At 35.0% G+C, this 26,142-nt stretch overlaps 1 protein-coding gene across 6 annotated transcripts in view; it reads left to right on the top strand.

Moving 5' to 3' along the window:
* The window catches only part of VPS13A (vacuolar protein sorting 13 homolog A), a 266,768-nt gene that overhangs the window by 41,805 nt on the left and 198,821 nt on the right, over nucleotides 1–26,142 (top strand). For 5 of the 6 annotated variants that reach the window (XR_007146267.1, XM_047829766.1, XM_047829769.1 and 2 more), the window contains 11 exons: nucleotides 120–247; nucleotides 453–559; nucleotides 2,681–2,852; nucleotides 4,696–4,758; nucleotides 5,241–5,370; nucleotides 6,437–6,531; nucleotides 6,889–7,031; nucleotides 18,062–18,251; nucleotides 18,337–18,451; nucleotides 22,016–22,152; nucleotides 24,078–24,210. Coding sequence is in view for 5 of the 6 variants with exons in the window: in XM_047829766.1 (XP_047685722.1) it covers nucleotides 120–247; nucleotides 453–559; nucleotides 2,681–2,852; nucleotides 4,696–4,758; nucleotides 5,241–5,370; nucleotides 6,437–6,531; nucleotides 6,889–7,031; nucleotides 18,062–18,251; nucleotides 18,337–18,451; nucleotides 22,016–22,152; nucleotides 24,078–24,210 (1,413 nt within the window). In the remaining variant the exon portion in view is untranslated. The remainder of the gene's footprint in view (nucleotides 1–119; nucleotides 248–452; nucleotides 560–2,680; nucleotides 2,853–4,695; nucleotides 4,759–5,240; nucleotides 5,371–6,436; nucleotides 6,532–6,888; nucleotides 7,032–18,061; nucleotides 18,252–18,336; nucleotides 18,452–22,015; nucleotides 22,153–24,077; nucleotides 24,211–26,142) is intronic. The other variant, XM_047829772.1, reaches the window with a different exon arrangement.

The following is a 26,142-nucleotide window of genomic DNA, read 5'->3' as shown; positions in this document are numbered from 1 at the left end:
TGGGATGAGCACTGGGTATTGTATGGAAACCAATTTGACAATAAATTTCATATATTAAAAAAATAATAAAGAAGAGGTATATATAAAAAAAAATTTTTGTAATTTGCATTATTTTCCAGTGTTTCGCCCCATATCTGCTAATGCCAAACTTCAGATGAATCGGCGATCAGATTTTGACTTCTCTGCACCCAAGATAAACCTGGAAGTTGAGTTACATGAGATAGCAATTGAATTTAATAAACCACAGGTGATTTTTTTTTTAAATGAAATTTTGAATTGAGTTATAATTTGATAAAAGCAGAACTAAGATACTTTTTAATGTTTATTTTTCAGAACTAAGATTTTTAAATGTATTTCAGAAATCCACAGTGTCTTAGAGTAACATTTAACTTTTTAAACAGTTGAACACAAAATCTGAAACATTTAATAGACTTAATATTTTCATTCTTTAGTATTTCAGCATTATGGAGCTTCTTGAGTCAGTTGATATGATGACGCAAAATCTGCCATATAGGAAATTCAAACCTGATGTACCTCTTCACTATCATGCCAGAGAATGGTAATATGGCTTAGTTTTTTTTAATTGAGGTATAATTTGACTTACTACATTAGTTTAAGGTTTATAATGATTCAATATTTGTATATATTGTGAACTGATGACCACAGTAAGTCTGGTTAACCTCCATCACCAGATAAAATGACAAAATTTTTTCCTTCAGAGTTTTATGATCTCTTAGCAACTTTCAAATATGCAGTATAGTATTAACTATTGTTACCATGCGGTACATTACATCCTCATGACTTATTTTGTAACTGGAAGTTTGGATCTTTTAATCCCCTTCACCCATTTTAACCACTGCCTATGCCTCATCTCTGTCATCTAGCAGTCTGTACTCTGTATTTATGAACTCAGTTTTTTTATTTTTGTTTTTTGAGATACCATATATAAGTGAGATCATACAGTGTTGATCGTTCTTTGTCTAATTTCACTTAGCATAATGTCCTCAAGGTCCATCTATGTTGTCACAAATAGCAAGATTCATTCCTTTTTAGCACTGAATAATATTCCATTGCATGTGTGTGGGTGTGTATGTATACACATATGTATATGTGTATACATACACATCACATTTTCTTTATCCATTTATTCATTGGTGGACACTTAGGTTGTTTCCATATTTTGACTGTTGTTATTTTTTTTTTTTTAATTTTTTTTTTTCAACGTTTATTTATTTTTGGGACAGAGATAGACAGAGCATGAATGGGGGAGGGGCAGAGAGAGGGAGACACAGAATCGGAAACAGGCTCCAGGCTCCGAGCCATCAGCCCAGAGCCTGATGCGGGGCTTGAACTCACGGACCGCGAGATCGTGACCTGGCTGAAGTCGGACGCTTAACTGCGCCACCCAGGCGCCCCTTGACTGTTGTTATTAATGCCACAGTGAATACTCAGGGTACATATGTTTTTGTACTAGTGTTTTCATTTCCTTCACATAAATACCCAGAAGTAGAATTGCTTGATCTAATTTTTTAAATTTATAATATATTAGCATAAAAGTGAATTTATTGACTTTAAGAATAACTTTTTAAGATATTCTTAAAGGACAGATAGAAACTGATTTATGGCTTTTGCTTATTATGTTAAATTGAGTTAAGGGATTCTAAGAAAATTAAAAAAAATTTTTTTTAATGTTTTTATTTATTTTTGAAACAGAGCATGAGCAGAGGAGGGGCAGAGAGAGGGGGAGATGCAGAATCTGACGCAGGCTTTAGGCTCTGAGCTGTCAGCACAGAGCCCGATGCGGGGCTCAAACTCATGGAGTGTGAGATCATGACCTGAGCTGAAGTCGGACGCTTAACCGACTGAGCCACCCAGGCGCCCCAAGGGATGCTAAGAAAATTTATAAAAGGAGATACTAGAATACCATTCATTAACTATAGTTTTGGGATTATTAAAAACTATATCCTAGTTTGTGTCTAGCAATATCTTTTTTAAAAAAAAAATCCAAATTTTAGTATTAGATACTTTAAGCCTATATAATTGAACTTGAAAGTCGGGTTATGTGTGTCTATGAAGTATAACCCCTTTCTAAATTCCAAAGTCTTGGAGTGCCTGGATGGCTCAGTTGGTTAAGCGTCTGATTTCAGCTCAGGTCGTGATCTCACTGTTTGTGAGTTTGAGCCCTGTGTTGGGCTCTGTGCTGACAGCTGAGAGCCTGGATCCTACTTCAGATTCTGTGTCTCCCTCTCTCTCTCTGCCCCTCCCCCCCAAAAAAAATAAACATTAAAAAATGTTTCTAAATTCAGAAGTCTTAATCGCTTATTAAGCTCTTGCTGTTTCTAGAAGTTGGAAATACTTTTAATTTAGTTGACTCTTAATTACTATTCAGGTGACTAAAGTGCTATTTGCCAAGTAATAGTTCCATAGTTTTTCTGTAGAGCTATATTTTTTGTAACAAAATTTAGTGATTTTGTTTACTTCCACTTTGGAAGGAGGTAAGATTAATAATGTAGTCTTATATAGGGCTGGGAAAAATCAGATACTCGGTACACCATTTTGATAGTCTGTGTACTATATAGGTACATATGTTGTTTTGGAGTGGAAGTAACTTTATTTCCTACTGTTGGTTTGAGGGTGTTAAGTGTAGGGTTTTGTTTTTGTTTTTGTTGTTTTACTGTAGGTGGACTTATGCTATACATGGTATTCTGGAAGTAAATGTCTGCCCCCGGTTACGGATGTGGTCATGGAAGTATATTAGAGAACACAGGCAAAAAATGAAGCAGTATAAAGAACTGTATAAAAAAAAGATAACAACTAAAAAGCCAACTGGTGAACTTCTCCTCTCTTTGCAGGTTAGCAGTTAAAAAAGTTGAACATTTTATGCTACATAACTCCTCCGTTTTTAGTGACTAACACTTCCTACTTCAATTTTGACTGACTCTGTCTTTTTTTTTTTTTTTTTAATTTTTTTTTTTTCAACGTTTATTTTATTTTTGGGACAGAGAGAGACAGAGCATGAACGGGGGAGGGGCAGAGAGAGAGGGAGACACAGAATCGGAAACAGGCTCCAGGCTCTGAGCCATCAGCCCAGAGCCCGACGCGGGGCTCGAACTCACGGACCGCGAGATCGTGACCTGGCTGAAGTCGGACGCTTAACCGACTGCGCCACCCAGGCGCCCCTGACTCTGTCTTTTAACTTAGACTTTTTCATACTCCTGTTCTTAATTTACTTGGGTGATATGAGCTCTGGTGATATTCTCCTGTGACCTGTTGGAATTAGAGACTATTCTGAATCTGCGGAGATCTGGGTTCATGCAAATAGTAATTTGAAGTCTCACACTATGACATTTTTAACCTCAAAAGCCTAAAAAGCATTTGCTACATTGATTCCAATCTTCTCTGTGTCTCTATTTCAAGGCCTTACATTATCTGTCACTGTTCCATTTCTCTGTTACATCTGACGGTGTTAATTAAATCAATTTCTTGACTTTTATACATACCATGCTTACGTTTGTAGCCAAGTCCATCTGCCTTTCCTCATCTCTCTCTCTCTCTCTCCCTCCCTCCCTCCCTCCCTCCCTCCCTCCCTCCCACTTTTACTCATTCTTAAAGCTCTACTTAAGTACCATCTCTTGTATGGACTTTCCTGAACTTTTTACCCATACAGAGAGCCTTCTTTGTCTTAACTTTGTGGAATTTCTAGTCTTAACCAGCAACTTTGTTTCATTATCTGTGTTGAGAACTCCCTAAATACTAGTCTTTTAGCATTATAGTATATTCTAGATGGGCTTGTTTTGTGGGATAAAGTTCAGTTCAGGGAGACTGAGGGAAGGTACCTTCTTGAAATTAACCATTCTGAATCTAGGCCAGATTCCAATTAGGAGCTCCCTGAAGACTGAGCTTTATTTTTATTTCGAGGTGGGACACTTTCTGCAGACTTAGACTAATTAGGAATGCTTGGGTTTAGAGGCCTTTTGGGATGGATACAGATTTCCTTACTTATTATTTTGGATCTTAACCTGAATCCTACAAGTCTGCTGGATAGTAGAATCCTGAGTCAAGCTGTTTTCTAGATAATAGTAGGTCATGTTTGCTTCTCCTAGGGAGGATAAAAAGATTTTAGCATGAAATTCTTAAAAACAATCATGGAAAAAATGTATTGATATGATGAAATATTTAGCTTATCTCAGTTTATTTCAGTAGCCAGAAAAACTTTGGAAAATGTAGAATTTCAAAATAAGTTTTAAATGTATACAGATCGACTTGCTTTATATTAAAGATGGCACCAACTGTGCATATAATATGAAGGATTTATAACTTTTAGTTGAAAGTGACACTAATGTGTTTACCCTTGTTGTAGTAAAACCCCAAAATCATTTTAAGCAGTACCTGTATGATACCTTTTAGTATGTGTCTGTGAATCATGCAAGGTTGTAACACCTGTGTGCATGACATGTATGGTTTCTTTGTTAAGGTTATTCCATCAGTACAGTTTCCAGGCTGACCCATATATAAGCACTGCGTCTCAGAATTTAACAGGAATATTATGTTGATAGATGATCTATTTTCTGCTTCCTATTACATTTTTGCTTTAGTGCAGCAATTTGATAGATTATATATGCAATTTTATAATTTTTATAATCTTTATATAGGTATATAAAGTTATTTCAAACACACTTTTGTTTATATTTTTAGGAGTTGGAAAAGATCTTGGATGTATTTAATATAACTATATCAAGACAACAGGCAGAAGTTGAGGTAATTCCAGATTATGTTTCAATTAGTAAAAGTAAATCTAGATTCCGTGTAGATTTGACAGATGTAGTCATGTTATTAGTGTTGTGCTATAATATGCTGTTTCCTGGAAGGGGTTCACATTTGCCTCTTGTAGTATAAGAAAACTTGATTTAATGTTTTGCCCCATCCATTTAAATTAGGTCCTATGGGGAAAAAATTCTTTCTAAATAATTTGGCTTATCAAACACTCAGTTCATATGAAGGTGAAAATCCAATTTTGGGGGGAGTCGTGTGATCACCGTGACTTGTAAGACAGTAGGGCTGATCGTACCTGGTAGTCCTACATTCTCAGGTTTGGCTGATGTTGCAGTTACTGTGTTTTGTCGTCAGTTTGTATGTTGTTTATATTTATTCACTAGAATAGTTAAGTTTTGTGTCATATTTCTATTTATTTAGATTGCTAAACAAGGATAATTTGTCATTTATTTGAAAATTTATTTTAGGTAAAGAAAGCTGGATACAGGATTTACAGAGAAGGAGCAAAAGATTCGGAGGATAATAAAGGATGGTTTAGCTGGCTGTGGACTTGGTCAGAACCAAGAAGTAAAGAACAGCCAGATGTTAAACCTGGAAGTAGGTCCATTTCATTTTATAGTAGTGCAGTTAATCATCAGATTAATTTAGTGTAGCTAATCATCAGGTGTGAAAATAAAGTTTTGCAGAAATTTTTTTAATTGAAATCAGCAAAATATGCATACATATCACATGTAACTTATTCTTACTCTCAATAAAACTCTTATAACATTGCAAATATATATGTCAAATAAAAAATAAATTTTTTACCTTAAAGTTTACAGAAGAACTTTATGCTCAGAGGATTTAGTAAATGCATATAGATAGTAATAAGTGAAAATTTGCAAATGGTATAAGCCATTGTACATTTCTGTTGAAATTGTTTTTGGAAAGGTTTTTGTTTCCTTACCAAATATTTAAGATCATAGCTTTGGAGATTTAGGGGCTTAAGTTTATATCCTGGATCTATCACTTAGTAGCAGTGTATCCTAGGCTGATTACTTAAACTCTTTGAATCTCAATTTTGTCATCTGTAAAATGGGAAGATTATGATATTAATACTACCTACTTTGTACGCTAAGTGTGTTGCTCAGCACAATGCCATTAAGTGTGTAATACTGTTAGCCATTTTTGTGAGCTTAATACAAATACTTAGAAATTTATATTGCTAAATTTATATATTTAGCAATTTATATTTTTGGGGACTAATCCTTTTAAAATTGCCAATGCCATCCTGACATTCAGGGGTTATGATTTATTTTTTTTAAATTAAAAAAGGGGTGCCTGAGTGGCTCAGTCAGTTAAGCATCCAACCTCGGTTCGGGTCATGATCTCATAGTTTGTGAATTCGAGCCCCATGTCAGGCTTTGTGTTGACAGTTCGGAGCCTGGAGCCCGCTTCGGATTCTGTGTCTCCCTCTCTCTCTGCCCCTCTCCTGCTTGCACTCTGTCTCGTGCTGTCTCAAAAGTAAATAAACATTAAATTTTTAATTAACAAAGTTTTTTTTATAATTTCTTAAAAGTATAAAAGGAGTTAAATTTGCATTTCATTTGTTAAAGGCAGCTAAATTATGGGTTAGTTTTATCTTACCAGTTAAGAATGAAAAACACTTCTTTATGATTTGTAGTTCTTGAAGAAATGTTGACACCTGAAGAAAAAGTTTTACTCTATGAAGCAATTGGCTACAGTGAAACAGCAGTTGATCCAACCTTGCCTAAAACAGTAAGATGTTTTATTGCCTTATACCTTAGAGTTTAATGATAGACAGACCTGTTTTTAATCATCTCAGAAGTAGGTTTCTGACTTGTTTTGATATTTGGTCTGTAAGTATTCCTTATTTTAATTTCGAAGGTAAGGATAAAAATTGCCCCTACTTTTTAATGTTAATTAAACTTATGTTTATTAAACTAATGTTAATTAACTTTTTAATGTTAATAATGTAAATGTTAATTTAATATATAAAGGGTTGTTTTTAAAGTATTTTTTGGTTATTGGAAAGAATAAAGTATATGAATGAGAGTATTTGTTGTATTTACATATATGTTTTCTTCTCATTTTATTCCTCTGAATACACTCTAGTTTGAAGCCATGAAGTTTTTTGTTCACTTGAAAAGTATGTCTATTGTTCTAAGAGAAAAACGAGAAACACCTGAACTGTTAGATATTGTAGTGGAAGAATTTAGCACTTTGATCGTGCAAAGACCAGGAGCACAAGCAATTAAGTAAGTCTTTTTCTTTTACTTACAAGAAAAAAATTCACAACCTAACAGTATTTTATAAAGACTACTGTGGTTTAACGTATCCTTATGTATTTTTACGAACTTACATTTTGGAATTATTAAAATAACACATGTTCAATAGAAAACTCTATGCTGAGGAAAAGTAGAGGGACACTGAAGAATAATACTAAAATGTCCAAATCACACTATACAAAAACTGCATCAACAATTTGGCTATTATCTGGATATGTCTTTATTTTACTTTTGTTTTTAAAATAGTTTTATTGAGAGATATAATTAACATACCATGCAATTCATTCGTTTAAAGTGTACAACTCATTAGTATCTTACATGAAATTCACATTGGTATATTTACAGAGTTGTGCAACAATTACCATTATCTTATTTCCAGTACATTTTAACACCCTAAAGAAAAGAAATCCTAGGGGTGCCTGGGTGGCTCAGTTGGATAAGCATCTGACTTCATTCAGCTCAGGTCATGTTCTCATGGTTCGTGAGTTCAAGCCCAGCGTCGAGCCTGGTTCAGATTCTGTGCCTTCCCGCCCCTCTACTGCTCATACTGTCTCTCAAAAATAAATAAACATTAAAAAAATTTAAAAACAAAGAGGGGCACCTGGGTGGCTCAGTCGGTTGGGCGGCCGACTTCGGTCGGCTCAGGTCATTATCTCGCGGTCTGTGAGTTCGAGCCCCGTGTCGGGCTGTGTGCTGACAGCTCAGAGCCTGGAGCCTGTTTCGGATTCTGTGTCTCCCTTTCTCTGACCCTCCCCTGTTCATTCTCTCTCTCTGTCTCAAAAAAATAAACGTTAAAAAAAAAAATTAAAAAAAAAACAAAACAAAAAGAGAAATCCTACACCTATTAGCCACTCCTCATTCTCCCTTTTCCCCAGTGTAGGGCAAAAAGTAATTTCTAAGAATTTGTCTGTTGGAGGCATTTCAAATGAATGAAATCATAAATTATATGGCCTTTTCTGTCCAGCTCCTTTCACTTAGCATATTTTTCTTTTCTTTTTTTCATTTCGCATATTTTCAAGGTTCATCTGTGGTATAGCATGAATTAGTGTTTTTTTTTTTCCCTTTTCTATTGCCCAGTAATATTCCATCATATGGATATACTACATTTTGTTTGCCCATTCATCAAATGATGGATATTTGGCTTGTTTCTACTTTTTGGTTATTATGAGTAATGTTGCTATGAATATTTACTGGCAATATTTTATACGGACAATAGGTTTTAAATTTTCTTAGGTGCATACTTCGGAGCAGAAGTGTTTCCTCATACGGTAACTCTGTGTCTAAATTTTTAAGGAATTGCCAGACTGTCTTCCAAAGAAGTTGCACATTTTACGTTCCTATCAGTAGTGTTCTGAAGTTTCTAATTGATCTACATCCTTGCCAACGCTTACCTTCCTTTGAATTACAGCCATCCTACCCGGTGTGAATTGGTATCTCACTGTTGTTTTGATTTGCATTTCCCTGATAGCTAATCATGTTAAGCATCCTTTTGTGTGATCAGGTAGCCGTTTCTGTATATTCTTTAGAGAAATGTGTATTAAGTTATAGCCCATTATTAATTGGGTTGTCTTTTGATTATTCTGCTTTAAGAGTTCTTTTTTTTCCCTTAGCAACTATTTTAATATTTTTTATTATTTATTTAAAACTTAAATCCAAGTTAGTTAACATAGAGCGTAGTAATAATTTCAGGAATAGAAGTTAGTGATTCATCACTTACATATAACACCTAGTGCTCATCAAAACAAGTACCCTCCTTACTGCCCCTCACCCCTTCAGCCCTTCCCCCTGCCCCCTCATCCAACACCCTGCCAGCAACCCACAGTTCTTTGTATTTAAGAGTCTCTTAAGGTTTGTCTCCCTCTGTTTTGATATTATTTTTGCTTCCCATCCTTTATGTTCATCTGTTTTGTTTCTTAAATTCCACATGAGTGAAGTCATACGATAGTTATGTTTCTCTGACTGACTTATTTCGCTTAGCATAATACACTCTAGTTCCATCCACGTTGTTGCAAATGGCAGGGGTTCATTCTTTTCGATGGCTGAGTAATTATTCCATTGTGTGTGTGTGTGTGTGTGTATACATACCACATCTTCTTCATCTAGTCATCAGTGGATAGACATTTGGGCTCTTTTCATACTTTGGCTATTGCTGATAATGCTGTTATAAACATTGGGGTGCACGTGCCCCTTTGAATCAGCACCCCTGTATCCCTTGGTAAAATACCTAGCAGTGCAATTGCTGCGTCACGGGCTAGTTCTATTTTTCATTTTTTGAGGAACCTCCATACTGTTTTCCAGAGTGGCTGCACTAGTTTGCATTCCCACCAGCGGTGCAAAAAGGTTCCTCTTTCTCCACATCCTTACCAACATCTGTTGTTGCCGGAGTTAATTTTTAACCATTCTGACAGGTGTGAGGTGGGATCTCTTTCTGGTTTTGATCTGTATTTCCCTGATGATGAATGGTGTTGAGCATTTTTTCATATGTCAGCCATCCTGATGTCTTTGGAAATGTATCTATTCATGTCTTTGGATTATTTCTTCACTGGATTGTTTTTTTGGGTGTTGAGTTTGATAAGTTCTTTATAGATTTTGGATACTAACCCCTTATCTGATAGGTCATTTGCAGGTATCTTCTCACATTCCATTGGTTGCCTTTTTTGCTGATGGTTTCCTTCTCCATGCAGAAGCTTTTTATTTTGATGAGGTCCCAATAGTTCATTTTTGCTTTTGTTTCCCTTGCCTCTGGAGACATGTCCAGTCAGAAGTTGCTGCAGCTGAGGTCAAAGAGATTGTGGCCTATTTTCTCCTCTAGGATTTTGAGGGCTTTCTGTCTTATGTTGAGGTCTTTCATCCATTTAGGTCTTTCATCCTTTATTCCTTTATGTTTATCTTTGAGTATGGTGTAAGAAAGTGGTCCAGGTTCATTCTTCTGCATGGTCACTCTTCGGTTTTCCCAGCACCACTTGCTGAAGAGACTTTTTTTGCATTGGATATTCTTTCCTGCTTTGTCCAAGATTAGTTGGCCATATGTCTGTGGGTCCATTTCTGGGTTCTCTATTCTGTTCCAATGATCTATGTGTCTGTTTTTGTGCCAGTACCATACAGTCTTGATGATTACAGCTTTGTAATACAGCTTGAAGTCCGGAATTGTGATGCCTCCAGCTTTGGTTTTGTTTTTCAGGATTGCTTTGCCTAATGGGGGTCTTTTCTGGTTCCATACAAATTTTAGGCTTGTTTGTTCTAGTTCTGTGAAGAATGCTGGTGTTATGTTGATAGGGATTGCATTGACTATGTAGATTGCTTTGGGTAGTATTGATATTTTAACAATAATGTTCTTCCAATCTATGGGCATGGAATTTTTTTCCATTTTTTGTGTCTTCTTCAATTTCTTTCATAAAATTGTTACAGTTTTCAGTGTATAGATTTTTCCCCTGTTTGGTTAGGTTTATTCCTAGGTATTTTATGGTTTTTGGTGCAATTGTCAATGGGATTGATTTCCTTGATTTCTCTTTCTGCTGCTTCATTATTGGTGTATAGAAATGCAGCTGATTTCTGTGCATTGATTTTTGTGTCCTGTGACTTTGCTGAATTCATGTATCCATTCTAGCAGTTTTTGGTGGAATCTTTTGGGTTTTCCACATAGAGTATCATGTCTTCTGCAAAGAGTCAAAGTTGGACTTCCTCCTTGCTGATTTGAATGCCTTTTGTTTTTTTATGTTGTCTGATTGCTGGACTTCCAGTACTATGTTGAATAACAGTGGTGTGGGTAGACATCCTTGTTGTGTTCCTGACCTTAGGGGGAAAGCTCTCCGTTTTTCCCCATTGAAGATGGTCTTTTGTATGTGACCTTTATGGTCTTGAGGTATGATCCTCCTATCCCTACTTTATTGAGGGTTTTTATCAAGAAACAATGCTGTATTCTGTCAAATGCTTTTTCTGCATCTACTGATAGGATCACGTGGTTCTTATCCTTCCTTTTATTAATGTGATGTATCACATTGATTAATTTGCAGATACTGAACCAGCTCTGCATCCCAGGAATATGAAGAATTATTTTAATATATTGCTGCATCCAGTTTGCTAGTATTTAGTTGAGAATTTTTGCATCCATGTTCATCAGGGAAATTGGTCCGTAGTTCTCCTTTTTAGTGGGATCTTTGCTTTTAAACTCAAGGCCTGGTAGAATGAGTTTGGAAGTTTTGCTTCCATTTCTATTTTTTAGAACAGCTTCAGAGGAAGAACAGCTTTAAATGTTTGGTAGAATTCCCCTGGAGAGCTATCTGGCCCCAGACTCTTATTTGTTGGGAGAGTTTTAAGAGTTCTGTATGTATTACTGAAAAAAATCTCATATGAAATGAAAGTTTTTTAGTTCTTTTCTCTCATTTACTGTTTTCATATTTTTGATGGTATTATTTGCTGGATATTTTGGGTTTTGATGAAGTCCAGTTTATTTTTTGTTGAATTAAAGACTCAAGAAGTCTTTGCATAACTCAAGGACACAAAGATATATTCCTTTATTTTCTTGTGAGAATTTTATACCTTCATCTCTTCGGTTTATGATGCATTTTGAGTTAACATTTGTATATGGCTTGAGGTTGGGGTTCAACTTCATTCTCTTCTCTCATTTGTCCTATCATCATGTACTGGGAAAACTTATTTCCCCATTGAATGATCTTGGTATCTTCATCAAAATGAGTTTACCATAAATGTAAGATTTTATTTCTAGACACTATTCCCATTCATCTATATTAATCTGCTGCCAGTAATGCACCCAGTTTCCTTTTTCTTTTTCTTGCTCCTCTGATTTTCTTGAATTTCTTTGTGTCTTTTCAGCTGCTCTTGTCCATTTCTGCCAAAAAATTTCAGGTTAGATTTAATGAATGTGTTGAATCTGTAGATCAGTTTTAGGTACTGACATTAAACAGTATTGTCTTATAGCCCGTGAACATTGGATGTCTTTCCATTTATTTAGATCTTCATTAATTTCAACAGTGTTTTATACGTTTCAGAGTTACAAGTTTTATACCTTTTTTTATTAAGCATATTCTCATGTATTTTATTGGTTTTGATGCTGTATGGAAGGGAAGAGTGTTCCTCAACCCTTTTTGGGTGCCTTGCTGTATCTAAAAATTAAATCTGATGAAGACTAACAAGAGAGAAGCATACAGATTTATTTTGTGTAAGTTTTAAATTGACATCAGAGTTTTCATAAGGAAATGAAGATGCAAAGAACCAGTTAGACTAGACTATGTTAGCTTTGATGAAGAGTGGACAATTGGGAAGGACTTGAAAGGTCAGGGAGTGTAAGGTAAGTATACTTGACTGGGGGAACTTCAACAAGCCCTATTTGTTAGGATTCTTCTCGGTTTACCTTTGTCTTTAGAGAGAAAGATGCTGCTTTGCTCTAGGTATAGGGAGGGCACCTGTTATATGAGGGTTTGAGGGAAGTAAGGGTAGGGGAATATCAGAGTGACCTTCCTGCTTCTGCTGTTTCTCAAACTCCTTCAACTTGAAGTATTCATTATGCCAAGGTGCCATATTTGGGGGCTGCGTGTCCTGAACCCCATCAATGCTATTACAGGTGGCATCATGTTCTTAATTTCACTTTTGGATTTTTTATTACAAGAGTGTAGAAATACAATTGATTTTTGTTTATTGACCTGCAACCTTGTATATACCCTGCAAGCTTGATAAACTTGTTTATTTGAATAGTTTTTAGTGAATACCTTGGGATTTTCTGCATTCAAGAGCATTGCATCTGAAAATAGAGATAGTTTTACATCTGTATTTCCAATGTGGATACCTTTTCTTTAATTTCTTTCTTAATTGTCCTTGTTTGAACCTTCAGTGCTATGTTGAAAAGTGGTCAGAAAGGGAATCCTTTTCTAGTTGTTTATCTTAGGAAGAATGGCTTACTCTTTTAAATATGATGTTAAGTGTGGATTTTTCATAGATGCCTTTTATCAAGTTTGAGAAATTTCCTTCTATTACTAGTTTGTTGAGTTTTGTTTGGCCCAGAAGGTTGTTAGATTGTGTCAAATGCATTTTCTGTGTCTATTGAGATGATCGTGGTGTTTTTGTTCTTTATTCTTTTGATTTATGGTTTATTACCTTAAATTATTTTCAGAGGATAAAATAACCATGTATTCTTTCGGGCATATGTATAATTTTGTCTACATACAGCTGGATTTGGTTTGCTGGAGAGGATTTTTATGTCTGTTCATAAGAGAATATAAGTCTGTAGTTTTCTTGTGATTGCTTTGTCTGTTGTTTTGTATTAAGACAATACTGTCCTTGTATAATAAGTTAGGAAATGTTCCCTCATCCTTGGAATAGTTTGTAAAGAATTGGCATTGATTCTTCATTAGATGTTTGCTGGTAGAATTCACCAGTAATGTCACTGAGGCCTTAGCGTTTCTTTGTGGGAAGTTTTTAATTATTAACTTAATCTAATCTTGTTCTTAGGTCTATTTAGATATTCTGGGGTTTTTTTTTTTCCAGTCAGTTTTGGTAGTTTTTAAGGAATTTGTCCACTTAATTTAAGCTATCTAATTTGTTGGCAAGTCGTTGGTTATGGTATTACCATAATCCCCTTTTCTTTCTGTGAAACCTCATAATGTCTTTTTTTTTTTTTACTCCTAATTTTTTTCGAGTCTTTGTTCTTCTTTCTTAAGCTAAATTTTGTTGATCCTTAAAAAAAAACAGCTTTGGTTTTGTGTTTTCCTATATTTGTCTATTCTCTATTTTATTTATCCTCTCACCTTTATATTTTCTTTATTCTGCTTGTTTTAGGCTTAGGTTACTTTTTCAAGTATCTTTACCTGGTAGGTTAGTGATTTCAGGAATTTTTTTTTGGTAATGTATGCATTTACTAATTCAGTAAATTTGTTTTATTAACTTTTCCTTATTGAGGTAAAATTGACATAAAATCATCCCCAAAGAGTACAATTCAATGGGATTTAATATATTCATAATGTTGAATAATCACTTCCCCTGTCTGGTCACAGAATCCCCACAAAGTGAAACCCCGTACTCATTAAGCATTACTCCCAATTTTTCTCTTCTTTGTGGCCCATTATACTTACCCAAAGTTCATAGTTTATATTATCACTCGTTCTTGGTAGTGTGCATTATGTGGGTTTGGACAAACATATAATGATGTGTCCATCACTATGGGATCATACAGAGTATTTTCATTGCCCTAAAAATTCTCTGTTCACCCTATCCATCATCCCCATCCCTCAACCTCTGATCTTTTACTGTGTTCATAGTTGTGCCTTTTCCAGAATGTCATGCGTGTAGTTAGAATCATATACTATGTATCCTTCTCAGATTGACTTCTTTTCACTTCTTAATATGCACTTAAGGTTCCATCATGCCTTTTCTTGGCTCAGTGGTACATTTGTTGAAGTGCTTAAGAACATGGTGTTGTCAGGCTATCACAGTTTATTTATCCATTCGCCTACTGAAACCCATGTTGGTTGCTTTAGAGTTTTGGCAATTATAAATAAAGTTGCTATAAACATCTGTGTACAGGTTTTCATATAAGTTTTCAACTTTTTTGAGTAAATCCCAAGAAGCATGACTGCTGGATTGTATGGTAAGAGTATGTTTAGTTTTGTAAGAAATTAGTTTTATAAGAAATTGCCACCACATGGTTTTCCACAGGCTGTACCATTTTGCATTCCCACTAGTAATGTGTGAGAGTTCCTACATCCTTGCCCTTATTTGGTTGTTGTCAGTGTTTCAGATTTTGGCCATTCTAATTGGTGTGTAGTGGCATCTGTGGTTGTTTTTGTTTTTGTTTTTGTTTTTTGAGACAGAGCATGAGCTGGGGGAGGGGCAGAGAGAAGAGAGAATCTTAAGCAGGCTCCCTGTGATGCAGGGCTCTATCTCATGACTGGGAGATAGTGACCTGAAATCAAGAATCAGACGCTTAACCAACTAAGCCACCAAGGTGCCCTGGCATCTGTTTTGTTTCCATTTGCATTTCCTTGCTGTACCTGATGTGGAGCATCTTCTCATGTGCTTATTTGCCATCTGTACATTGTCTTCGGTGAGGTGTCTGTTAAGGCTTTGGCCCCCTTTATAAACTGTGTTGTTTGGGGTTTTTTTAGTTTTAAGAGTTCTTTGTATATTTTGGATAACTCTTATTAGATGTGTCTTTTGTGAATATTTTTTCATAGTCTGTGGCTTGTCTTCTCATTGTTGTAACATTAACATCTACCATAGTTCTGTTTTTTGTTTGATGCCCTTGTTCCTTTTTTTGTCTTTCTTGCCTTTTCTGGCCTTTGTGGTTTAATTGAATATTTTGTATGATTTTGTTTTCTCACCTTTATTATCATATCAAGTTATAACTTTTTTTCTAATTTTTTTTTGTGGTTGCCCCTAGAGTTTTCTATATAGATTAATAATGATCCAAGTGAGCTTTCAAATAACACTATAGTATTTCATGGGTAGTGTGAGTACTTTATAAGAACAAAAATACCCGTATTCCTTCTTCTAGTCCCTGGTATCATTACTATTACTCATTTCACTTGTACATGAGCATGCGTAAGAGTATACGTATATACACACATAAAATACACGTAAGCATACATAACCAACTTATTACTGTGATTTGGAACATATTAATTTGTTAGATCAATAAAATAAGTAAAATAAAGGTTTTTATTTTACCTTTACTTTTTCCTTCTTCTGTAATCTTGAGTTCTTTATGTAGATCTGAGTTTCTAACTTACATTTTTTCTTTCTTCCTATATAGCTTCTAAATATTTCTCAAAAGGCAAGTCTAGTTGCAACAGTTTCCTTCAATTTCTGTTTGTCTTAGAAAGTTTTTATTTTCTCTTCACTTTTGAAGGAGGATTTTATAGGGTACAGAATTCTAAGTTTGTGTTTTTTTTTCTCTTAACACTTTAAATTTTTCACTATACTTTTTTTGCTTCTATGGTTTCTAACAAAGCAGATGTAATTCTTACCTTTGCTCCTCTATATGTAAGGTATTTTTTTTTCTTTTATTTCTTTCAGGGTCTTTTCTTTATATTTGATTTTTTTTTGTAGTGTGAAAACGTGTAGGGGTAGTTTTTTCTCTTTTGCATTTATTCTGCTTTTCTCTGAGCTTTCTGGATCCACGGTTTAATGTTTGACATTAATTTGTAGAAATCATCATTCTTTTTAAAATATGTATTCTGTACCTTTTTCTTTTCCTTCTGGTATTCTTGTGCATATGGTACATCTTTTTTTGTTGCATAGTGCTTGGTTACTGTTTTATTTTAGTCTTTATTCTTGATATCTCTGTTTTTATGGTTCTACTGATGCATTCTCTAGTTCAGGGATTAATTTCATCAGCTGTTTCTAGTCTCCTGGTAAGCCCATTTAAAGACATTCTTATTACAGTGTTACTGATCTTTCATATTTATTTTAGGTTCTTTCTCAGGCTTTCCATCTCTCTGCTTATATTGCTCATCTGTTCTTGCATGCTGTCTGCTTTATTCATTAGACCCCTTAACATATTAATTGTTTTAATTTTTATTAAAAAATTCTTAAAAAATATTTATTTATTATTGAGAGACAGAGAGAGACAGTCCGTGAGCAGGGAAGGGGCAGAAAGAGGGGGAGACACAGACCTGAAGCAGGCTCCAGGCTCTGAGCTGTCAGCACAGAGCCTGACATGGGGCTCGAACTCACAAACTGAGAGATCATGACCTGAGCCGGAGTTGGATTAACCAACTGAGCCACCCAGCTGCCCCTACTTATTTTTATTTTAGAGAGAGTGTGTGCGTATGTGCATGCGAACTGGGTAGAGGGGCAGAGGGGGAGATACAATCCCAAGCAGCCTTCACACCCAGCAGGCTCTCAGCACCATGAGATCATGGTGGTGAGGTCACGTCCTGAGCTGAAATCAAGAGTTGGATCCTCAACTGACTGAGCCACTCAGGTGCTTCTTAATTGTTGTTTTTGAATAGTTCTAGAATTCCTGCCTATCTGGTTCTGATGCTTGTACTATCACTTGAAATTGTGTTTTTTGCTTTTTAGTATTATTATTTTTTCTTGATAGACATGATGTACGGGGTGAAAAATACAGTAAATAGATACATATAAACACTAACATATACACATACATGTTTATGTATATTTCTCAGTACCTCCCTTCTTACTGCCTTAGGTGGGATAGGATAGCTAGAGTTGGCTGGAATTGGGTATTTCCCTTGTTGCATATGGAATAGTAGACCTGACTGGAGTTGGGTATTTCCCTTCGCTGGGTCATTTGGCTCTGATAATACCTCATCAGGTTAGGCTCTGGGGAACTAGTTGCTCGATAGGGCGTGCCTTTTTGAGAACACAGTGCTCTGGATTTCTTTTCTGCTTCTGTTGCCTGAAGCACAAGGGGATTTTTCTCCAGTATTTATGTAGGAACCTGGTCTAATTCCTGGAGTTGTATCTTAAAATATTTTGGGCCCTCTCCTATGACTGAGTCCCCCTAGAGTTTTTAACCTCAGAATTGTCCACACTGAATCTCCAGCAGTTCAGGAGAATGAAACAGTTCAGGTTTTCCAACCTTGGCCCTGGTGTACAGGGTAGTTTTCTTTCATGAGTCTGTGTTCTGTGTTCTGTGACTCCCCGTATTCACCTGTCTCTCCAGTCTGGGGGGCAGTGATTTACGTTGCGTCATTCCTTCTCTTACGTATCCGAGAAGACTTGGGTCAGCCTTTTACTTGTTAGTATTGAGTGATAACTTCCAAACTCCTTTTATGGGGAACTTTAAACCCCTAACCCTTAAATAGCCTTTTTTATGTTGAAATCAACATGTGAGAAGAGTTGTTTGTGAATTAATTTATGTCATTTCAGATCGAATAGTTGTGTATTTTTCTATGATATGAATGGAATGGAGTAGCAGGAAATCCTAACTGAAATTGTTTTCATTAATTTTAATTTTCAGTTTCTGAAATACCTTAAAACTGCACTGACAGCTAATTTTTGTCCTATCTTTATTCATGTAGATTTGAAACCAAAATTGATTCATTTCATGTCACTGGCTTACCAGATAACTCAACAAAACCTCACCTCCTTTCTTCCTTGGATGATGCTACGTCACTCTTCCAAATTATATTTGAGATAAATCCGTTAGATGAAACTGCTGCTCAAAGGTGTATCATAGAAGCTGAACCTTTAGAAATGATATATGATGCAGTAAGCATTTTTAAATACCTAAGTTTTAATGCATTTCAGTTTACTTTGAGTTTGTGCCTAATGTTAATGATACTTACTTTAACAGAGAACGGTGAATAGTATAGTGGAATTTTTCAGACCTCCAAAAGAGGTAAATCTAGCACAGCTCACTTCAGCAACTTTGATTAAACTTGAAGAATTTCGTGACAAGACAGCAACAGGTAAGTGCCAGTATTAATGTTGTTATATTCAGCAGCAGCATATTGTATACTTAACTTTTAGTCATGTTTAACTTACTTTAGTAAGCTGTACTTTAAATTTATGCTTCTGGATTAGAACAGTTTTGTTTAAACTAATTAGTACTTTTATATTTAAAATCAAATATAACGATCATTTCTTACACTCACGTCAAACTTATTACCACACTCAAGTTAATTGCAAATTTTGTTAGGATTTTTGCAATTCTGTTCATGAGGGAATAAACCTGTCTTTTTCCTTTCAGATAAGGAATTCCAGATATTAATATATTGGCCTCAGAAAATAAGAATTCTTGTTTTATTCTTGCGGAGAGTTTTTATAAGATTGGGTGTTACTTCCTCCTTCAGTATTTGGCCTAATTGAACAGTAAAACCATATAGGCTTGGAGGTTTCATTGTGGAAGATTTTAAGCTACAGATTCCATTTTTAAAATATATTAAAAAAATACATTTTTAGGGACACCTGGGTGGCTCAGTTGGTTAAGCCTCTGACTGTGTATTTCACCTCAGGTCAGGATCTCATGGTTTGTGAGTTCAAGCCCTGCATCGGATTCTGTGCTTACAGCTCAGAGCCTGGAGCCTGCTTTGGATTCTGTGTCTCCCTCGGACTCTGCCCCTACCCCATTCATGCTCTGTCTGTCTCAAAAACAAATAAACGTTAAAAAAGTTTTTTTTTAACTTAGAGAAAGTTTAGTTAATATAGAATGCCTGTTTTATGAAACTTATTAGCTTCCAATGATGAGTGCTTTCCTTTTTATTTGCCCTGCATTTATTTGTGTGTTTAAAGTTTTCTCACGGTCCACATTCACTTGAGCAATTAATAAAAGATATTAAATTTTTCTTCTTTCTAAAGTAATCTGGGCAGAGCGCCTGGGTGGCTTAGTAGTCAGTTAAGCATCTAACTTGATTTTTGACTCCGGTCATGATCTCAAGTTTGTGAGTTCAAGCCCTGCATCAGGCTCTGCACTAGCATTGCGGAGCCTCCTTGGGATTCTCTCTCTCCCTCTCTCTGCCCTTCCCCTTGCTTGCATGCACTCTCTCTGTCTCTCTCTCAAAAAATCAAACATTAAAAAAATAATCTGGCATTTTTTCATTTCAGTCTTCTAAGACCTCTGTAGTTGTCAGTGATTTCTAGGAAAGTGTTAATATTGATTAATGTCAGCAGCTGGGATGTGACTTTACCAAGTGTCCCTTAAGTCAAAATCTTACCGGTTAAGAGTTTTAAGTTGTCTTACTGTATCGTGCTTTTCCAGGTTCAGTGTAATTTTTGAAGAGCCAGATGGATTAAAAAAAAACCACAGGAACAGAGCTCTTTGGTTTTTCAATCACATATTTTCTTTACATAATTCAAAGAAGGCTCGTTTTGTTTTTGCTTCCATAATGTTACTTCTGTTCTGACTATAACTAAAAACTGCCTTTGAAACAATGAACTCCTCCTCTCTCTCCCACCCTCCAAATATACCAGGCATTTAATCTTTCTGACATTTCTATAGATTCTTAAAAGTTTTATTTTTGTTTTTGGTAGTATCTTTCCTGTTGTCAGTGTCTCTTCAAAATCTGAGATTATTGCATAGACTGCTTTTTAGCTGTTTTTGACATTTTAATTCTTGGGTGAAATTCTCACTTGAGTGGTTTCCAATTTTAATGTCAAAGTGTTAGCTTTAGAACCCCATTTTTGTTAAGTCTGGATTAAATCTCTAATTGAAATCAGGATTCATTTAGTTATGCCTGTCACAAAATATAACATGAAATTGTCATTTTTCTCCCACCCTTTCCTTTGTATTCACTTTATCTTTGTTGGTAAAAATGAGATGTGCTAATATGATTCTCCTGTTTTTTCTTTCTCCTAAGAGAAAAGATTTTAGCCAAGTAAAGTAAAAAATTGACTTCATGTTTTGATGAGACCTTCAAGAGCTGTCTAACTAGTTTAAGCATCATATCATTAGGCTCCATTACCTCTCAGTTTTACGATTGCATTTTGAATACATTATTCACTTCTTTTTCATGGAGAGCTGGGCATTATGTTTTTCATATTAGTGCCTTCTCTGGTTTTTACTCATTTTCCCCATGATTTTCTCCATCTGAGTATGTTTTATATTAGATTGCAGATAATTAATTACCTTAATTCTAGAAGCTGTAGGGTTTGCATTTACCCATCTACTGTTAAAATCTCACATGCCATTTATAGTTCAAATTCTGTGTATTAGTATAATACATACTCAGTAGAATTCATAAGCATAAGGTCAGACCTGTTTTCTGATTGATTCTTCCTAATTGTAGAAACCATTACTTGTTATTGTTAAATATGAATGCATTGTGTTGGAGACTTACCATATTCCTTCAGATTTGTAGACATTTTTTTCCTAAGATTTGTTTTCCTAAGCTTTTTTTACTTAGGAAAGAATTACCAAAATAGTAAATATCCACTGTATAAACTTCAGATGTTATGGAAATATTTTAGAAAGTGGAGGTCTTTAGTATATTACCATCGAAAGGTAACAGACTTCACAATTTGAAGTCTATTCTTCTAATTCTGTTTCCTTCTGTACACAAATAGTATTAATTATTATGTAGAATAAATGCTAATCGTATGAAAAAGTGGGGTGCTACTATGTTCTTGAATTTTAAAAAAATCAGTAAATTACTTTTAATATTTTTCCAGAAAGTTAAAATTTACTAATTTGGGAAGAGACTTACCTGCTAAGAGCTTTATATATTTTGGTTCTTCATTCATTCCCCCCTTCCATTTTTGATTTTTTTTTCCTATATTAGCCTCTATTATTATCTTCTTCCTATATAACCTGATTTGTTTCTTGTAGTCTTCATTTTTTCTTAGGAGTGAAGGTTTTCAGATCTTTTCCTTTTTTGTCAAGTAGGGGGATCAGCTTACAGAACACACACATGTATGTAGTTACCCTTGTCAAATGTGGTCGTTCTGACAAATATGGTCATTTAGTGAAACCTTTCTTTTGACATGTAAGGCTTGCAGGGAGTATCTAGGGACTTGGATTTGTAGAATGAGGCATATATGAAACAGATTACATTGGATGAGGAAGTCTTAAAACAGAAATGGAAATGAGGGTAGAGAAATGCTTAACAGGAGATGGAGTATCTTGAATGCTAGATTGTCCCTTCTGGCTGCTTCGTGAGACTGTCATACCTGCCTCAGCAAACAAACCTCGGTAAAACCACATTGTCTGTGTTTGAATACAGATCATTTGGGGGGGAAAAATTAACAACTGTGCTTTGAGTCAGTTCTGTACTTCAGTTCCAAGCTTATTAAATGTTTCATAGAACATAATTTAAAAAAATCTATATGTACCCGGTTTTACTCAAATGGAGTTTGTGGGTCAAATACATTTATTTGAGGAATCAGTCCAATTTTGTACTCACTTATGTTTAATCAGGAGTGAGTATGCACACACATTGACTAACAAATATTTTTATTTTATATTAAAAATATTTTGCTCAAAGTATTTTTAAAATTAATACTAATTTCACATTATTTTCTGTTCAAATTTTCTGCAGGTCTACTATATATTATTGAAACACAGAAAGTTCTTGATCTCAAAATTGATTTGAAGGCTTCATACGTTATTATCCCACAGGATGGAATTTTTAGCCCTACGTCAAATTTACTTATTTTGGATCTTGGTCATCTAAAGGTATATAGTAATACTTGTTTTATATTATGACATTTAAGGTGTTTCCCTGTTTAAAATGTATTTTGTTTTAAAACAGTTTGATTTGCTATATTGATTATTAAATTAGGTAGCTTCTAGGATTTGAAAATTCTTCCTTTCTAGTAAATAATGTGAAGATTTATTTAATTAGGTAGTTTCCCTACATTTCTAATAGCAAAATTATCATTTGAAATCTGCAGGTGAGGAGTAAACCTAAAAATTATATTTATAGGGGCGTCTAGGTGGCTTAGTCAGTTAAGTGTCCAACTTCAGATAGTTGGTGAGTTCGAGCCCCACGTTGGGCTCTGTGCCAACAGATCAGAGCCTGGAGCTGCTTCAGATTCTGTCTCTCCCACTCTCTCTGCTCCTCCCCTGCTCACACACTCTCTCTCTCTCTCTCTCTCAAAAATAAATAATAAAACATTTAAAAAAATTAAAAAAAATTATGTTTACAGAATTTGAGAGTAGTGCTTTCCTTTTCAATTTAAATTTGCTACTTGACTGAAATATATCAGATGGGAGGGAGTTCTGGAAATAATCAAATACATCTTTATCCTTCTGAAACTTTTTGCATGTATAACTTTAGATATTGATGTTTTAGTACTTCTGTTAAATCTTAATTTGAGAGATGTTCTTTTTGCATTTACCTAAGTCATTTCCCTTTCCATCCAACTATGTACGTTTTTTTCCTGCAGTTTTGAATAGAGAATATTTTGTGTGTGTTTCTAGATCTGCATGGTTCTCTATGGTACCCATTGGCCACATGTGATTGTTTATGATGAGTAAAATTAAGTAACATAAAAATTAGTTCTTTAGTCATATGAGTCACATTCAAGAATTAAAATAGTCACAAGTGACTTGTGTCTATTCTGTCAATACAGAGATAATAATGCCATCCTTGTAGAAAGTTCTCTTAGACCACATTACTGTAGATCATTAAATGTAGATTAAATAGCTGTAACATTTTAAACACTCACGAGGGATGGATGATATTGGCATGCTTTCTGGCTACCCAACAAATATATGCCTTTCCTTGATATTGTCCTTTATTCTATGTTTTTACTCTTGAGTTATTAATTATGTACATGTTTACTGGATTTATATTTATAATAAGCTTTATACACTTAATTATTTATAGTTTAGTTATGGAATTGTTTCGAGGGTAGTGTAGTATAGTAGAACGAGCATAACATCAAGAGTAAGGTGTCTAGTTTTGTGATCTTAGGCAATTTACTTAACCTACCTTTCAGAGATAATCAGTTTTGATAGTCTGGCACATGAGCTGTATAAAATAGAGGTGAAAATGTTAAGGTAAGTACACACACACACACACACACACACACACACACATACATATGAATGTATAAGATCTTTATATATGGCAGTAGAGTGATTTTCAGAAGGTTAAGTGAAAAACGTATTGTGTATGGTACGTTAAGAAGGGGGTGGTACAAATATAACATTGTTGGGGTCGTATAAATGGCCAAGTTGGGACTACAGTTCAGTTATTCTAATACTTAATTCTGGATTCTTCTTCTTATAAAAGTATCTAAATATCTGTCATTATGCCATAGAAACATTTTGTAGGCTACACATGTCTCAATTTGTTTTTAATAAAAAGGCTTCTTGTCAGATCTTAAAAAGTTTTAAATGTTTTATTCTCTAGGATTGGCTCGGTTTTCCTCTGTTAATATATGCAATTGAAAAATATAACTTAATGTGTAAAAATTTACTTTGTACCTGGTCTTTTTGTTAGACATGTCATAGATAAAGACATTTCTATTAGCCTTTTATGTCAACTTACAAATCTTTTATTAAATTTTCATGTTATAGTCTTAAAGATAAAAAATTTATATTTTAATTTTGAAGTATTTTGCATCATCTAAACTATTAAAATTAACTTCAAGGTGACAAGTAAAAGTCGTTTGGAGTTACCAGATATGAAACAAGGTGGGGCCAGACTTGAAGAGATAATGCATAGAGCTTATGATTCCTTTGATGTTCAGCTTACAAGCATACAGCTGCTTTACAGCACAGTTGGTAAGTATATAATGGATTATTTAGTGATTGATTTGGAGGCAATGATTAGGTTTTTAGACAGTTTCTCTGAAGACCTTCATCCCAAATACATTAGAACATTTATATTTTCGAATTAGAAGTAATAGTAGTTGCACCTGGGTGGCTCAGTCGGTTGCATGTCCCACTCTTGATTTCCGTTCAGGTCAAGATCTCATGGTTTGTGAGTTCAAGCCCTGCATCCGACTCTGTACTGATAGCACAGAGCCTGCTTGGAATTCTCTCTCTCCTCTCTCTCTGCCCCTCCCCTGCTTGCTCTCTCGCTCACTCTCAAAATAAATAAACATCTAAAAAAAGGTTAAAAAGGTCATAGGGGGCACCTGGGTGGCTCAGTCAGTTGGGAAGCTGACTTCAGCTCAGGTCATGATCTCACAGCTCATGAGGTTGAGTCCCATGTCAGGCTCTGTGCTCAGAGCCTGGAGCCTGCTTCACATTCTGTCTCTCCCTGTTTCTCTGCCCCTCACCTGCTCACATTCTGTCTCTCTCTTTCAAACATAAACATTAAAAAAAAATTTTTTTTAAAGTAATAGTAGATATTGCCTAGGACCAGTATCTCAGGTACCTGGTTTTTATCCCTCAAGAGACATTATTAAAGTCTGGAGATGTTTTGGTGGTCACTGCTGATGAGTAGGTGCACTACTAGCATCTAGTGAGAGGAGGACAGGGATGCTACTACTAAACATCATACAGTGTAGAGGAAAGCACCCCCCCCCCCCACACACACACTTATTTGGCCCAGATGTCAGTAGTGCTGAGATGGAGAAATCCTTTGGACCAGGTTGGAAAACCTTGGCACGTATTTAAAGTATTTATTTTATACAGAATAATCACAAGAGGCTGCTCAAGGCCAGAGGCAACCGATCTAGGGCCTCTGACCACCCAGGCCTTAAATAGCCAGATAGAGACTGAGGAGGGTCTTAGGAGGACTGAGGAGGGTATCCTAGGCATACCTTTACTCCGTTCACTCTGATGTACTAATCAGGAGTCTCTGATCCAGATCTAGTTTTAAGATAAAGTCAGCAGCCAGAAATTCACTTGTAAAGAACCACTAAAGTAGATAGAGATCCAAGACTAATTTGAGCCCTCTTTCTACAGGGTCATACTGTTGATGATTCCATGGAGTGTTAGGTGTTAGTAAACATTTAGATAATTCAACAGAATTGGATTGGTGGCTGTTCTAGAGATCTGTATATGTGTGTATATGGTCAAATTTTAATTATCTGAGCTAACTAATAAAAAAGGAAGCAGTGAGAACCCAAAATAGTAGTTATTAGAAGTATTGATTTATATAGTATTGGTACATTTTAATTTTTTTTTTTTTTAACTAAAACTGCTTTGAGATAATAAACTTGATTTCTGTTTTTGTCAGATTCTAGTTGGTGTAGAAGAAACCCAGAAGTGTAGTGGGTGGCAAATATAAATTGTTTATAGAAAATCCATAAATTTTTCTCAGGGAATAAATTACAGTATTTTGGTATGTTTGCTACATTTTTGTCATTTTTAAAGTCCATGCACCGTACTTAATATTGACATGCTTTTTGAAAAAAAAAATTAAAGTATTCCATTGTTATCTGAAAATTACTGGAATTCCTTGGAATTGTTCTTGATAAGCACTAACTCTTCTTAAATAATCTTTTTTGAGCAAGATATTTTTGACATTGGGGCTACTTTAGGTGATTGTCATAAACTTTCATGATAAATACTGAATCACATGCTTCTGAATATTTTCTGTGAATTGAGAAGTAAAGAAAATATCTCAATACTGTTGGAATTTAAAAAATTGTAAGAGTTCATTTTACCACCTTTCTTTACATCTAATCATTCATTGGCTTGTTTTTCCTTGACTGGGAACTTTATTGGACCTAAGGAATGATTAGGTTCAAATGAGGTAACATA

This window comes from Prionailurus viverrinus, chromosome D4 (assembly GCF_022837055.1).
Source record: "Prionailurus viverrinus isolate Anna chromosome D4, UM_Priviv_1.0, whole genome shotgun sequence".
Taxonomy (NCBI): domain Eukaryota; kingdom Metazoa; phylum Chordata; class Mammalia; order Carnivora; family Felidae; genus Prionailurus; species Prionailurus viverrinus.
This window is presented reverse-complemented; position numbering and strand designations above follow the sequence as displayed.